Source organism: Muscardinus avellanarius (genome assembly GCF_963383645.1).
Source record: "Muscardinus avellanarius genome assembly, chromosome: 2".
NCBI classification, from domain to species: domain Eukaryota; kingdom Metazoa; phylum Chordata; class Mammalia; order Rodentia; family Gliridae; genus Muscardinus; species Muscardinus avellanarius.
This window is the reverse complement of record NC_137787.1, coordinates 202,688,372-202,704,492: the sequence shown is the minus strand read 5'-3', so window position 1 is coordinate 202,704,492 and position 16,121 is coordinate 202,688,372. Positions and strand designations below refer to the sequence as shown.

Here is a 16,121-nt window from a genome sequence, read left to right as displayed (position 1 = left end):
GTGTGCGTGTGTGTGTGTGTGCGTGTGTGTGTGTGTGTGTGTGCGTGTGTGTGCGTGTGTGTGTGTGCATGCGTGTGTGTGCGTGTGTGTGTGCGTGTGTGCGTGTGTGTGCGTGTGTGCGCGTGTGTGTGCGTGTGTGTGTGCGTGTGTGCGTGCGTGTGCGTGTGTGCGTGCGCGTGCGTGTGTGCGTGTGCGTGCGTGTGTGTGCGTGTGTGCGTGTGTGTGCGTGTGTGTGCGTGTGTGTGCGTGTGTGTGTGTGCGTGTGTGTGCGTGTGCGTGTGTGTGACTAGGATTGAACCCAGGGGAGCTCTTCCTCTGACCCACACCCCTACACCTATTTTTTTTAAGTTTTGAAACAGGGTTTCACTAGGTTGCTGAGAGTCTTGCTACGTTGCTGAGGCTGTCCTCAAACCTGTGATCCTCCAATCTCAGCCTCCCAAGTACTTGGATTACAAATGTGTGCCACCACGCCCAGCTGGTGTTTCTGTGTAAAATATTCTACTGAGTCCACCAAAACCCAACATCAAAACTAATGATCAAGCTAAGCAAAGTTACATGATACAAGATAAATATTTTAAAAATTAGATGTTTAAGTAATTGGTGATTGAAATGAAAAAACCATGCCACTTATAGCAGAATGAAGATGCAAAGTGTTTATGAACATGTCTTACAATCCATGCTGAGAACCTTGGAGCAGATCTATGTTAAGTGGTCATAAGAGGCAGTCTATCAACGTGTTCACTCTCTCCAAATTGATCTATAGATTCAATGCAGTCCAGTTACAACCCTGGCAGGCCTTTTGTAGAAAATGACAAGTTGGTTCTAAAATTCATTTGGAATGAAGGACAGCAGAACACCAGTGGTGCAGTCTATCTCAACACCGTTTACTCAAAACAGCAGCTCAGGAGGCAGAGCAGGAGGAGCACATGCTCGAGGCCATAATGGACAACTTTGCCAGATCCTGTCTCAAAGTGAAAAATAAAAAGGGCTGGGAGTGTAATTGTCTATGCTAATTGTCTAGCATATGAGAGGTTGTGGGTGGAATCCCTAGTACAAGAAAAAAGTGAGTAATAGATCACCATTTTGAATCACCAAATCGTGAATAAGGGTCAATAACACAAAGCGGGTCATGCTTCTAAATGCAAAACTTAAATCCATGGGACTGGAAAAAAATCTTTATGACCTTGGGTTAGGAAAATATAACACAAAAGCAGAATCCTCTAAAGAAAAAAATAACAAGTTTTACTTCAAAGCCAAGAATTCTGCTCTTTGAACAAAAAGAACAATGCCAGAGGCATCACAAAACCTTATTTCAAAATATACTACTGACTGTAGTAGCAAAAACAGCACGGCACTGTCATACAACAGACAAGTAGACCCACAGAATAGAAGAGGAGACACAGAGACAGCCCATGTGGGTTCAGCTAACTGATGCTTAACAAAGAAGCCAAAAACCCATGCGAAAGAGAGAAAAGACAGTCCTTCACAAATGCTGCTGGAAAACTGGGCATTCACATGTAGAAAAACGGGCTGGATTCCCAGCTCTCACCTGAACAAAAGTCAACTCAAGATGGATCAAAGCCTACATGTAACACTAGAACCCTGAAACTGCTGGACGGGAACTAACGGGAGAACTGCAAGGCCTAGGACGGGCGGCGACTTCCCAGCAGGCTCCAGCAGCTCTGGGAAGGAGAGAAGACGCAACAGGTGGGACTGCATCCAGTTAAAAGCTTCTGCACAGCAAAGGGAGCAATCTGCAGAGAGGGGAGAGCCTCAGGGTGGGGAAAGTCTCCCACCTACCCCTCTGTCAGAGGATTAGTATCCAGAACACATAAAGAACCCAAAACGTAACATCAAAGAAACAACCCAATCAGAACAGACACGCCTCCACTCTTCAGGAATACACTTGAGGGGGTGAAGTCAGCATTGTATAATGCAGGGATAGCCATTCCCACATTCCCAAAGGCATCACCTCACAACTCTCAATGGCCCAGTTACAGAATCAGTCTAGGTGAATCAGTGGGTGAATGAACAAGGGAAATGTGGTGCGCATATGCAGTGGAGTACTATACAGCCATGGGGAGAAAAATCATGCCATTTGCAGGAAAAAGAATGGAATTAGAGGTCGAAGTGTTGAGCAAAATAAGCCAGAAACAGAAAAGTTTCCCCCATATGTGGAATTGAGGGGAGAAGACATGGATGTAGCAGGGAGACTATTGGAGAAGAGGAAAGGGACCCACAAGGGGAGCAATCGAGGGCCAAAGGACGCTCTCTGCATGTGCAGATATACACAGCCAAGCCCATTCTGTGGAAGTAAAATGCACTAAATAAGAGAGAATTCTGATCTTTGAAAGATAATATTTGCTTTATTTGTGTGGTACTGAGGATGGAACCCAGAGGCATTTGACCTCCAAGCTACACCCCCTGTCCCATTTTTTATTCTGTATTTTGAAAAGGGGCTCGCTGAGTTGCAGAGGGCCTCACTAAGTAGCTGAGGCTGGCCACAAACCACGATCCTCTGGTCTCAGCCTCCCAAATGCTAGATGACAAGCGTGCATCACCACACCTGGCTTGAAAGATAGTTTTAATTGAAAAAAAAGCAGACCACAGACTCGAAGTAAATATTTGCAAACCACATATCTGATAGGGGACTTGCATCCAGAATACATAAAGAATTCTTGAAGCTCAACAAACAACCCAACAACTACCATGCAATCCAATGATTTTGAAAAGAGATAAAAGCATGTCTGCATACAATGACTTGTACACAAATGTTCATAGCAGATTTTTAATAATAAAAAGCAGGAAAAAAAGAGCCAGGTCCAGTGACACACACTTCCAGGAGGCTGAGACAGGAGGATCAGAGGTTCAAAGCCTGCCTTGGCAATTTAGCAAAGATCTCAGAAACCTAGCGAGACCTTGTTTCTAAATGAGAAATGAGATCAGGCTGGAGGTGTAGCGTGGAGGTAGAATGCCCCTGGGTTCCATCCTTAGGCATGAAAAAAAAAAAAAGGCAGAAAAAAGCCAAATGCCTATCGACAGGTGAACAATAAATAAATTGTGGCATATCCATACAACAGAATATTACTGGAGCACTACAAAGGAAGTAAGTGTTGGTCATGCAACAGTATAATTAATGCAATTCTAAAACTCAAAAATTTAGGCTTAGTTAACTAGAAATTAATTCTAGTTCATAAATACACGGAGTGAAAGAAACCAAAAAAGTATACATATTGTATAATTCCTTTTATACAAAATTCTAAAAAAAGCAAAATAATAGCTTTGCCCAAGGATTGGCAGTGGGGAGTCACAAAGGAGATAGGAAGATGTTTTGGATAACGGGTATTTTCTTTAACATGACTGCAATGGGTTTGCAGGTACATACTTAAGTCATGCTTATGTCAAAATCTAGCTCATAGCTGGGTGTGGTGACGCATACTTGTAATCCCAGCATTTGGGAGGCTGAGTCAGGAGGATCACGGTTGAGGACCGCCTCAGCTACTTAGGGAGGTCCTTCACAACGCAGTGAGACCCTGTTTCAAAATAAAGAAAAAAAATAGGGCTGGGGTATAGCTCAGAGTCTATGCCCCTGGGCTCCATCCCTAGCACCAAAAAAAAAAAAAAAAGAAAAAAGAAAAAAGAAAAAAAGAAAAAAAAACCTAACTCCTGTTGTTTCCATTGTAACTCAAGAGCACTGGTGAAAAACAAAAGCAAATGTGACTGTGTGTTGGGTTTTGTTTGTTTCTTTGTTTGTTTGTTTGTTTGTTTGTTTTGGTACTGAGAATTGAACCCAGGGGCATTCTACCTCTGAACTAGACCTCCAGCCCTATTTTATTTTTATTTTGAAACAGGGTTTCACCAGGTTGATGAGAGTCTCACTACTTGGTGAAGCTGTCCTCAAACCTGTGATCCTCCTGTCTCAACATCTCAAGTACTGGAAATAAAAGCCACCACACCTGGCTTTTACTTATTTATTTTTATTTTGCAACACGGTCTCACTAAGTTGCTGAGCCTTCCTCTACCATGCCATTCTCCCATCCAGCCTGCAAATTAGTGGGTTACAGGCATGTGCTGCCATGCCTGGCCAGCATCTATCAAGACAAACAAGTACAATGCACAAGTACTGAATGCATTAAGAATGGGGATCCTGGCGGCCCTGGAGCCGTCGCTGGGGTGACAGCGGTGGTGCAGGGCCTCCATTTCTCTCTGGAATGTCATCCCCACGCACCCCACCTGCCTTATCCCTGAAAGGAGTAGCTGCCACTCTGAGTGCCGTGACCAGAGTGGTCACACGCCTGCCCCCGGGGAGATGACCTGTCCACCTTGCCATGCTATCTCAGGGTGTGCAATAATCAGAAACCTCTTTCCATTTTTCAAACACCCTTCCAGATTGTTTCATATGCATTTTCCATTTCTGCCCCAGAACACATTTTTTGCACTAATTACTAGGTTAAAATTTTGAAGTTATCTTGGGTTAGAAACCCTTCACGGCTCTCTTTGGGCCCTGCATGCCCAGTTATTGAAGTCAAAATGAGCGCGTGGCTTGGTAGGAAGGATGGATTGAGACTGCGGGAAGGTGCCTGAGTCAGCTCTTCATTGCTGTGACTGAAATACCTGACAAGAACCACTTAGAGGAGAAAGATCATGCCAGCCCCTGGATCTAAAGGGTCCATCCAGCCCCTGGTGCTACAAGGTCCAGCCCACATGTCGTCGTCGTCTTCTTCTTCTTCTTCTTCTTCTTCTTCTTCTTCTTCTTCTTCTTTCTTTTTTTTTTTTTTTTTTTTTTTGTGGTACTGTGGTGGGACCCAGGGGCTTTTCTACCTCTACGCTTTACTCCCAAACCTATTTTATACTTCTTCTTTTTTTCTTTTTTTCTTTTTGGTGGTAGTGGGGGTGGAAGCCAGAGGCTTTCTACCTCCATGCTATCCTCCCAGACTTATTTTATATTTTATTTGGAAACAGGGTCTCACTAAGTTGCTGAGAGCCTCACTAAGTAGCTGAGGCTGGCTTCAAACCTGTGCGATCCTCCTGTCTCAGCCTCCCAAGCGCTGGAATTACAAGCATGTGCCACCATGTCCGGCTTCAGCCCATGCATCTAAAAGGTCCAGCCTATGGTTTCTGCTCTGAGGCAGAAGAATCATGGCGGAGGGTCATGAAGAAGGAAAGTGCCTCAACTAGTGGCAGCTGGGAAGCGGAGATGAGAGAGGAGGGCAGGGAGAAGATAAACCTCCCGGCACACACCCAGCGACCTACTTCCTTTGAATAGGCCCTCCTCCCAGCAGGCCATTCAGTTACCAGTGGATGAATCCATTTGATGGCCAGAGTCTTCCTAATTTAAGCATCACCTAGAAGTCCCACCTCTGACCCATTCGCTCTTGACACATACGCTTTGGGGAAACATTCCACGTCCCTACACAGAAAGGAGGTCCAGGCTACAAGGGTCCAGGGACCTGGGAGACTCCATCCAGTTGGGCCAACCTAGCACCTGAGCGCAGGGGCTACGCCCGCGTGTTCCCCAAAGTGTGCAGAAGCCAGAGAGCTTACTCTCAGGCAGACAAACAGCTGAGAACTCTGCAGGGTCTATAAACGCTTCTCCAAAACCCTGCAAGCAAAACGTGCAAGCAAAAACTGAACAATTTCTAGTTCATACATTTTTGAGATGACAGAAGAGCCCAGAACACTGGCTGGCTCCTGCGGTGCCACTCGGTAATGCCACTCACACTCTTAAGCCAGGGCTCTCTGTAGGATTGGGCTGCTGTCTTGGGGGCCTTTCCTGGGAACGCCTTGATATGTAGTTCTACTTTTAATTCTCTTTGAAGATCATTCCCATGGACAGTCGTCTCTCTGAAATTAACATATCCATGCTGTGAACTCCACCTTCAAGCCAGTGACCTCAGAGAATTCCACCAGCAGTGACATTCCATTCTCCCAAGCATCTGTGTTGTGCTCCGTAGAATGACCAGCTCGTTGGGGGATGGCTCCCCATCCCTCTTCATCGCCATCGAGGGGTGGGGACTTCAGGGCCGGATGCTCCAGCCTGGCACCCAGGTGCCCCCCTCTTCCAGGCAGGCCAGGTGCTCTGTCTGCCTCCGGTTCCCCTGGCCGTGACTTGGCAAACTATTCTGGGATGAGAGGCAGAAAGTTTGGTCTCTGAGAACAAGTACAATGTTGCTTTCCACGTAAGTCTCTACAAGGTTTGAATGCGTCCTGTGTTCCCACAAACTACAAAAGGAAATAACTTAATCTCGATGCCTGGGCCTCAGAGGGATTGGGCGTGCCCTCCGCTTATCTTTTCTCCGGTGGATTCTAAATCTTGAGAAATGGGCACGCGTTTTCAGTGGCGGTGGGCGGGCGATGGGAGGGGCCGGAGTCTCCCGGGCCTGGACCGCGGCCGGGTGGTACCTGGCCCGCCCCGCGGCCCGGCTGGCCCCGGCGAAGGCAGGCTCGGGCGCCGCACCGGCCCTGCCTTGGGGGCGCGGCGGCCGGCGACCTGCCTCCCCCGCCGGAGCCGCCCCGCCGCCCCGCCCCCGCGCCCCCGCCCGCCGGGATGTGACCTTCACGCCGGGCGGCGGGATGAGCCGAGCCTCTGCGCAGCGGCGCCCGCGGCTCGCCACGGCCTCCCGGGCGCTCTGACCGCGCTCGGCCCGGCCGGCCGGCCCGCCATGCCGCCCCCGCCCGGGCCCGCCGCCGCGCTGGGCGCCGCGCTGCTGCTGCTGCTGCTGGCCTCGGAGTCCGCGCACAGTGAGTACCCAGCCCTGCGCGCCGGCCGCGGCATCCCGCCCGGCATCCCGGCCCCGCGGCCCCGGCCCCGCGGCGTCTCCGCCGGCGGCCGGTCGCGGGTTGACGGCGTCTCTCTCCCGCAGCGGTGCTGCTGCGGGCTCGGGAGGCCGCGCAGTTCCTGCGGCCCAGGCAGCGCCGCGCCTACCAGGTCTTCGAGGAGGCCAAGCAGGGCCACCTGGAGCGCGAGTGCGTGGAGGAGCTGTGCAGCAAGGAGGAGGCCCGGGAGGTGTTCGAAAACGACCCCGAGACGGTGAGGAGGGCCGGCGCCGGGCGGGCAGTCTGGCCCAGAGTCCTGGCGGTACTTGAGGGGCTTCCCTGGGGCCCCGGTCCGGCCTCACCCTGTGCGCAGAGGGGACCCACACCTATGGATCCCCCGCTCCTCTTCCCAGCTCCGCAAGCCCCTGTGGGCACCACGTGCTGGGCACACCCCAGACTCAGAGGCAGCCCCAGGAGGGTGGAGGCACCTGGCCCCCGGCACCCTTCTCCCTGGGAGAGGCAGGTCGAGGCAGGCCCTGGACTGGGGTCCTGTGGAGGCCCCGCAGCGCCCAGGGAGCACGTCATAAAAAATGTTCCAGATCGGATGCTGAGTTTGCAAAGTGTTAAAACCCCAACCCGCCTCCGCACTCCCCCCTAGCTGGATTAGAGGTGAGGGTGGGGCCGTCCTTGGTCCTCCTCCAAAGCACGGAGGGCTTTCCTGAAAGAGGAATTGAAAGGCACGGGCTGGAATTGCTCGCAGCAGCAAATCCAAAATCACGATCAAGGAATTGTCAGAGAATACTAGGGGGGGGGGGCTGGGAGCTTCTGCGGGAGCTGGCCCAGGACACACTGCTCCTACTTCTGTCCTGGGAGCTGCAGGCAGCCCACGAGTGGAGAGCAGTCTCTGCAGGAGGGGGAGGGGCACCAGGGAGCCTGCACTGGGCAAGACCTGGGCCCCAGAGCAAATGGCCTGGGGTGCTGTGGCCAGCAGGGTCCTGGCGCCAAGTCAGGGTGATGTCACAGCTAAGGTTTTGCTTCTGCTGGAATTTTTCTCTAAAGATTTCTTCCAGGATAAAGTAAATACCGCATATCATCAAAGGCTGGGTCTGTGTGACCCACATGGACCTTTTATATTTGATGTCTTTCTGACCCATTGGCTGGACAGTCCCTCTCAGGTCTGCTTTCCTGAGACAGCGATGGGCCGCTGAATGCAGCCGCGCTGCTTTGTCACAGCTCCAAGCCACAGGGCTCCGAAGGCCACGGAACTCCTCCCCAAGGCTGAGGTGCACCCTTGCACGAGCTCCCACCGCAGAGCTCTCCCACGGGTTGCCCTGAGCATCAAAGACCGACAGCCCTCCACACCCTTGGGAGAGGCCTGCTGTCTTCTAGCCTTGCTGACTTCCTGCTGCTTTGATGCTGAGTCCTGAGCCAGGGAGTCCTGGTGCTGGCAGAGGGCTCTCTGGTCAGGGCAGGGCTCCGGTGCCTGGTCACCTGGCCATGGGGTTAGGTGGCTGGTGCAGTGCCCTCCAGCCCATCCTCACCTGGAATGTTACGCCCCACTGCCTGGGACAGGCTTGTGGTGACAAGAGCCCAACAGCCTGGCCTCCGCCCAGCGGGGAGCCCGGCCCCTCTGCAGTCCTGCTTGCCAGGACTGACAGGCCTGAGCCGGCCCCTCCAGGCCGCCAGGCACTCTGGATGTGCTTCCCAGTCAGGCCCCTGTGGTTACCATCGCTTTTACGTTTTAGTTGTAGCTTTATTTACAATGATACGAAACAAAGACACAGAATAAGTACTCAGGACCACACTGGCTTTAATCCAGCCTCTGTCCTTTGGTGTGAAGATTTTTTTTTTTGAGGGTGGGTATTGGGGATTGAACTCAGGGCCATTCTACCTCCAGGCTGTCCCCCACACCTTTTTATTTATTTCCTTATTTTGAAACAGGATCTCACTAAGTTGCTAAAGCTGGCCTCAGACATGAGATCCTCCTGTTTCAGCCTCCCAAGTGCTAGGATTACAGCCATGCGCCCCTCAGCCAGGCAGTGGGAAGTTTCGCATTTCCCATCTCTGTAAGTAGGACAGGAGGACCTTCCCCGTGACCCCTGCCACGGTCGGGTCTTATCAAGTGTCCACAGACTCCCATTCACATCAGAGCCATCTATGAGTCCAGAATTCCACCCTCCTTCTCAGCCCCATACCTGAACATGAGTTCCTAAGTTTTCCAGCATTCATTAGCTTCCTGGTTGGGCCACCTGCCTGAACCCCTGGCTGGCCGCCCTTGGAATTGCATGCCCTGGTCTCCACTTGCACCTGGCCTCTTGGCAGGGAGCCCTCTATGCTCTCTGAGTGTGGCCACTGGTGCTGGCCTGCTCCCTTTCTGCTTCTTCAGGCGGTGTGGGATACTGGGTTCAGCTAGCCTGGGTTCAGGCCAGGCCAGACAGCAGGCTGAGTGCCCGCCTCTGGGGGTCCTCGCTTCCCCATCCTGCTTCAACCTCCGGGAGAACTGAGGCCAGGGGCAGGAAGTCTCCAGACAGCAGGGCAGCCCCTGCCCCAGAGGAAGAGATGCTTGGAGAGGCAGAGCTCTGACTTTCCTGGGACTTGCTCCACTGCAGAAGCTGGACTCTCCCAGGCCTGTTAGCTCTGCTCTCCCAGCCTCCAAACGCAGTCATTTCCCATTTTTTTTTAATGAGTCTGTTGTGTGATCCAGGCCTGGTGTGTAACAATGTAAGGGCTGTGATGAGCACCTCCAGCTGGACCCTGCAGACCAGATCCCCACAGATGCCTGTTGGAAATCAGAGCCAGGCTAGGCCGTCTAGGAGGGACTGGCCGCCCGCCCCTCCCTGGCGGCACTGGATGTGGGGTGCTGGAAGCTGACAGCTTGTCCTCTCCCTCTGCCCTTTAGCCACACCTACCTGCCCCACCTCCAGCTCCCTGCCCATGGCAGGGAAGGCAAGCTGCTTCCCTTCTGACCCTTGAGGGCTAGGGAGCTTGGCCCGACCCCAGCTGGGAGGACCCAGCAGCAGGAGCCAGGCTCTGTGCTGTGTGTGTGAAGAGCCCCAGGTCTTCCTGCCCAGTCTCTGGGCACCAAGTCGGGGTTCTCCCTTCCTCTCCGTAGGGCACAGCAGCTGCCCCCCCCTTCACACAGGTTCTCTCTCCAGTGCTTCCTGCACCCACCCGCATTCCAGGACAGGGAGGGGTGTGGCCCCACCAGCAGTCTCCTAAAGGAACTCCGGCCTCTCCCCGACCTCTCCTGTCTTTCCCTTCCAGTTGTCGCCCTTCTCCTGGCATATCTACTCTCTGTGGGGTTCCCTGCCCAGTGCCCTTTCAGAGGCCAAGGGCAATCCTGTTGCGCCCCGTATTCTCTGCCGAATGGCCGCCGGGCCCTTAGCAGGATCCCACCAGAGGCCTCTCATTAAACCCAGCTTCAGAGAGGAACTGTTTGCTTCCGGAGGACCCTGGTCAAGAGGCTGATTCCAGCCCAGAGCTGTGGCCCAGCCCAGGCACTTGGCCTTCTGCCTGGAGGGGGAGAGCAGCTGGGTTCCTGATTAGCACTTGTTTTATTTGAGCTGGTTCACAGCAGGGCTGTCGGCCCTGCAGGTTCAGCCTGTGAGGACACACCCTGCTGAGCTGGGACACAGGGCAGCCTTCCTTGGCTGCCAGCTGCAGGTAGGTTTTGAGGTGCGGTCAGGTGTAGAAGCCTGACTTCACTTGGCCTAGTGTGAGTTGCATCTACTATCAAAGGACCTTTTTCCCGAGACTGGATGCTTCAGGGACAGCCTGGGAAGGGCCATCTCTTTCAGAGGAGCCCCCAGGCCTTGAGGGTGGTCACTCTCTCCTCTGGAGAGAGGCAGCTGTCCTCTCTCCAGAGCCGGCTCCACAGGCCCTGGGCCCCTTTCCAGGGTCCCAGGAGTGATATTTGGAGGGAGGCATACCCCCCAGGCCTCAACCCTTCCTTGTGCCTGCATCTGCTTGGACACCTATCTCAGGCCTGGGCACTCGTGGGTCCCGCCCCTTCCAGCACCTTCTACAGAATAACAGCAAAACACCTGCCCTGGCCGAGGCTCAGCATCTGCCAGAGCTGGTTGAGAGGTCTGGATGCCCTTGCCGTCCAGGAACAGATGGCCTGTGGGCAGCGGGCAGGGAGGGTGTAAGACTCAGCTTGAGGTCAGAGCCGAGACCAGGGCACTCACCGAGCTCTGCCAGGCCTGGCCTCCTGCCCGGCTCCCCTTGCTCACGGGTTGGGCAGTCTCTGTGCTGCAGTGTACTTGGCTTTGGGCTGATGTTGGAAATCCTTGTGCTGTCGGCCGCCATTGTGGCCGGCGGTCTTGATTGTAGGCTTGGTGTACAGGCCCTGAGGGAGCAAAACATGCATTTTAAAAGGTTTTGAAAGGTTTTACGGAGCCAGTAGTGGATGGAGCTGAAGCTGAGCACAGCATGGGTTCTTATCTCCCTGGGGCAAAGGGACCAGTCGACTTGACGGCCTGGCACTGAGCAGAGGTGACTGGTGTTCAGGAGATGGGGACATGTGGGCGTTCTTGGGGGCATACTGATTTTCTTGGATTTTCGTAGGGCTTAACTCCTCCCAGTGGGTGTCTGTGATTCTGAAATCCTTCTCTACCCTGACCCCAAACCTGCAGGGAGCCAGTTCTGTGAGGACCTCCTCTGGGGGCTTTCTTTGTGGAAGTGCAGGCCCTGGGGGCTCTGTGGCCACAGCTCCTGCCTCAGCTGCCCCGGGGTCCCCTCCTGGTGCTCACTGTGCCTCTGTGCAGATGGGACCCTAACACACAGGAGCAGCACCCTGCAGGGCTAGGGTAGTGTGCTTTAGGACTCCCAGCTGAGTGCCCCCATGGAAGCGGAAGGCCCACGCAGCTGAACTTTCTTGTTTCTGCTCTCAGGTCAGCCAGCCGGACACTCAGGAAGCCGTGCGGGGGGCCCAGGCTGTGGACTTTGGTGCTGGGACTGTTCCCCGTTTTTCCCTTCTCACACGGTGGGAATAATAAGACGGTGCTTGTAGGCAGGTGGTCCGAAATCTACTTCAAAACTGACCAGAACAGTGTCAAAGATAGATAAGAAAAATAAGACTACTTTGGAAAGCCTGGGCATCACAGGTGCCTGGAACAGTCTCAGGGCGTATCTGAGGGTGGAGGAGGAATCTCCTGATACTGACCACACACGCGTGCAAGGTCAGGGGTTTTGTCCTCGTGACAGCAGTCTGCTGTCCGGGTCCCAGTCTGCTGTCTGCTGCCCCACAGGCAGACTGCTGTCCGGGTCCCAGCTTCAGGACGTGGAGAACAGCCCTGTGCTAAGAGGCTTGTGTTGGGGCTGTGGCAGGTCCCCACAGCGCTCCCTGTTCTCAGCCTCTGAGGGTGACCCAGGAGCATGAGCAGGAACCAGCCCCGTGTGTGGGGCACAGCAGCTCCTCCTGTAGGTGGTGCTGGGGCACAGCCTCGCGAACCTGCGTGGTCTCCAGGAGTGTACTAGGCAGAACCCACTCTCTCCAGGACGGCTGAGCAGTACACCGCAGGGAGCCCCACCAGCGTGGTGGCCGGCAGCCCGGGGCCCTGTCCCTGACTTCTCGGGGCAGATGGCTTAGCCTGGCAAGGCACAGGCACCCTCAGGCATGGCACTGGCCCTGAGCACTGGCCGGGGGTCCAGCAGCAGTGGCGTGAGCTAAGTGTCCCTTGCCCTGGGTTGTCTTAGTAAGCCAGCTGCATGGGGCCCAGTCCAGCCAGGGGCCCTGCTCTGCTGCAGGAGAAGATGCCACCAGAAAGTGCCCTGTACTCCCTGGCCAGGGCCCCAGGAGGGCTCTGAGTTGAGCCATCAACTCAGGTGATGGCTGCCACGGATCCTCCCAGGCTACTGTCCCTGAAAACCCCACAGAGCAGCCCATCATGGTCCCACGGTGCATGCAGACCTCCTTTTATAAGCCAGCAACAAACAAGACTGTCGCAAGAGCTTCTGTCCCGGAATTATAGGCCGGGGGCTGGCACCCCGTTCCTGCCTTGGCATGCTGAGGCGCAGGCGTCTGTGGGGCACCACGTCAGCTGTGAGAGGCATGACTAGACGCGGGCCCCAAGCCCACCATGCTTGCTGAGCTGACTGGCGTTCCCGGTGTCGGCGTGGGTCCACCGCAGGCCCTCCCGGCGGCGCTGGAGCCCTCCCCACGCCTCCCCTCGGCTTTGGCTTCACCTTGCTGTTTCGTATGATCAGAACACGCATGCTTCTGCTTTTCCGGGGGCTAAGATGCGGGAGCACTGTGAAGTGTGCCGCTCCCACCTGGGCTCTGGGCATGGGCTGGGGTGCTGATGCTGCTCCAGCCTCCCTGCGGTCTCCGTCTCCCTCGTGGGAGTCACTGTCCCGCCACGGCAAGCAGTGCTTCTGCGTCTCTCCCCTGCCATGGTGGCCAAAGCCCGGACATTGTCCTTGTGGCCTCCCTCGCCATGGTCACTTCCATCCCATCGATGGCCGCACAGCCTCCTGCCAGGGTTGACTTCACCTTCACGTAGCCAAGTGGCCGAGCACAGCCTCTGTCCGCTCCAGGTAGCCCTGACCCCTCAGCCCCTCATTCCACCTGAGAGGCTGCAGCCTCCTTCCCCGAGGGCCAGCACTGAGAGCACGGGAAGCGGTCAGGCCCTCTGTGCATGGCCTTGATGCCTGAAAGGAAAGCCAAGCCTGCCATGGGCTCCCATGAAGACAGTAAGTGGGACTTCACAGATTTACTGTCTCCGCCACGAGTCTGGGGATATACAAGCTAATATCTGCAGGGCTGAGTCTGGGACCGGGAATCCCATTACCAGCCTGACCATGAGGTGCTGCAGCTCCAGCCCCATGGCCAGCGGGGCCTAGCAAGTACCCATGCTGCCATCCACTGGCCTCCCTCTGCCTCTGTGGGCCCATGACCCAGGCGACTGGCCAGCAGCCCAGGGCCCCTGCCAGCTCACATGCGGCTCCAGCCTTCCAGTCTGTGTTCCAGCAAGGCGTGCAGAGAACCAGGCCCTGGTCAGCTGCCCTCGCTCAGCTCTCCTCCTGCTGTCCCTCACACACCGGCCCATGTGCACTGCTCTGGGTCACACCAGTCGAGTAGCCAAGGATAGGGGCTGTGGAGATGGCTGCAGATCTCTACCGTGGGGAGGCCTTTGAGCAGAGTTCAGAGGCCCACGCCTGGTGCCTGCCTGCCTGCCCACCTCTGTCCACCTGTGAGGTGGAGGAGCCTACGTTCCCTCTCCCTAGGCAAGCTGGGCTACATCAGGGAGGGAAGGGGACAGGGACCCAGGCATACAGCTCCCAGCAAGCATAGCGTCTCCCTGCCCTGACGCCTCCTAGGGTAGAGGTTGCTGCCCACTGCAAGTCAAGGCCTCTGTAGCACAGAGCTGGTGCTGCTCAGGCCGACTGCCCCGATGCCCAGCAAGGGCTACCAGAGGACATGGCCACGTCGAGACATGCACAGCCGTTCCCCTGTGAGGCTGGCCCCAGAGAAGCACTGGGAGAAGGAGGAAGAGCAAGTCAATGTAGAGAGGGGACAGGTGCTTCTAGTTCTGTCAGGAATCTGGCCGATCCCACATGGCTGTCATGTTCCCTCCCCCTGCAGTTCAGGCCCTGCCACTGTCGGTGGTCCCAGTGAGCTGTGGGGGCCTCAGGGCGCCTGCTGCAGAGTCACCCTGCAGGACTGTGCCTGGCCGCCTGTGACCATGCTGCAGAACAACCTTGAGGACGGACCTGGGCGTCCTTGCCGTCTCTGGCACAGCTTCTTTGCTGGGTAGATGCACAGTCCCAGTCCAGACCGCCTCCCTTCTGAGGTGGCCCCACTGACCTGGGCTTGAAGAGCCCTCAGGAGTACGTGTGTGTGCGGCAGAGTCAGCATCTCTGTTCTGTGCAGCGTGAACAGGCAGCGGGTGGGAGAAGCCTAGGATGTGAGCTTGGGGGAGAAAGGACAGAGGACTTAGTGGGGCCCACACTGCAGGGGTGTGAACGGAGCCGAGGGTGTGGGTGAGGGCAGCGGCCAGGGCCTGTGTATTCCTGCTGTGAGGTGGGGTCCGCATGCCTGCTGAGATAGCATGAACCCTTGTCTCACGCCCAGAGCAAGGACAGCCCAGCAAGGGCAATTCACCTTGAGTGTTTGCCCTTGGCAGCTGATTTAGCAAGATAAGGCCATGGTCACAGCATTAGTGAGTTTTAGCCCTTTCCTAGACTCTCAATTCCAGTGGCGCCCACCCTCATCTGTGGGTCAGGTGTTGTAAAGGTTTTGGAAACAAACGTTAGGGCTGTCAGTTACTAGTACACCATCAAAAAGATCAAGCTGCTTCTTATGTTGTAAGGGCCGTTCCTGGCCACGTGTGGATCTGGAGAGGAGTCCACACCCAGAAGATGGTGCTTGGCCTTGGCTGCTATTGCCACACTGCTGCTTCTGGTTCTCAAAGCAGTGTTGGGCCAGCCCTCAGGGAGCCCGCCTTTGGGTGAGAGGACAGTGTGGTCAGGACTAGGGGCTCCTTCAGCTCCTCAGCCCACCCCATCCAGGCAGAGGCCTTGTTGGGTCCTGAGGGCCAAGGAGACAGAGAAGGTGTTTGGGACACCTCGGTGGCAGCAGCTCTACTGAGTCCCCTCATGGTCACAGGAGGCTGACAGCTTGGCTCACTTTGGGCCCAGCTGAGTTTGGGTCTTGGTATGAGAGGCTGGTGGCCAGCTCGCTTTGGGCCCAGCTGAGTTTTTTATTTTGGTATGAGAGGCTGGTGGTCAGCTCGCTTTGGGCCCAGCTGAGTTTTTTATTTTGGTATGAGAGGCTGGAGGTCAGCTTGGCTCGCTTTGGACCCTGCTGAGATTTCCATCATGGTGTGAACAGCTGGCGGTCAGCTTGGCACACTTTGGGCCCAGCTGAGTTTTCCATATTATGGTCAGCTCGCTTTGAGCCCAGCCGAGCCTGGGCCTTGGCAATGCACGTGTCGGCTTCTGCCCTCTCCTACAGGTTCTGACCATTTTAGAGGATGAGTCTGCCTCAGGCCAAGTTTGCTCAGAAGACCACTGAAAACCATTCCTCCCAGAGGAGGTCAGAGATGACGCTGGGGTCCTGCTGGATTCCTGGGGCAGGCATGCTCTGAACCAGGCTTCTTCCGGGGGTGGGGGGGCTTGCCAAGATCACTGGGTCATTTTGGAGCTGAGTTTCAGAATCACCCCTGTGGGTGTAGATGCCTGGTGGATGGCTGGGTGTGGTCCAGCTCTCCAGGCTGACCTGGCAGGCATCTCCCAGGCTCCCGACTGGCCCTCCTGGTGCTCCCACTGAGGGTCACTCTGATAGAAACACCAGCTTGTCCTCACCTGCTCTGCCACAGAGGAGTAGGACCCCAAAGCATCCAGTCTTAATGGAACTTTCTGGA

General features: G+C 55.2%; 1 protein-coding gene across 2 annotated transcripts in view; it reads left to right on the top strand.

Moving 5' to 3' along the window:
* Positions 1-6,662: 6,662 nt before the first annotated feature.
* GAS6 (growth arrest specific 6) overlaps positions 6,663-16,121 on the top strand; it is a gene marked incomplete at both ends in the record, with an annotated part of 29,344 nt that continues 19,885 nt past the window's right edge. Inside the window, 2 exons of one of the 2 annotated variants that reach the window (XM_080720008.1) lie at positions 6,663-6,741; positions 6,864-7,030. In XM_080720008.1, the coding sequence (XP_080576134.1) occupies positions 6,663-6,741; positions 6,864-7,030 (246 nt within the window). Of the gene's footprint in view, positions 6,751-6,863; positions 7,031-16,121 lie in introns of both variants that reach the window. The other variant, XM_080720007.1, reaches the window with a different exon arrangement.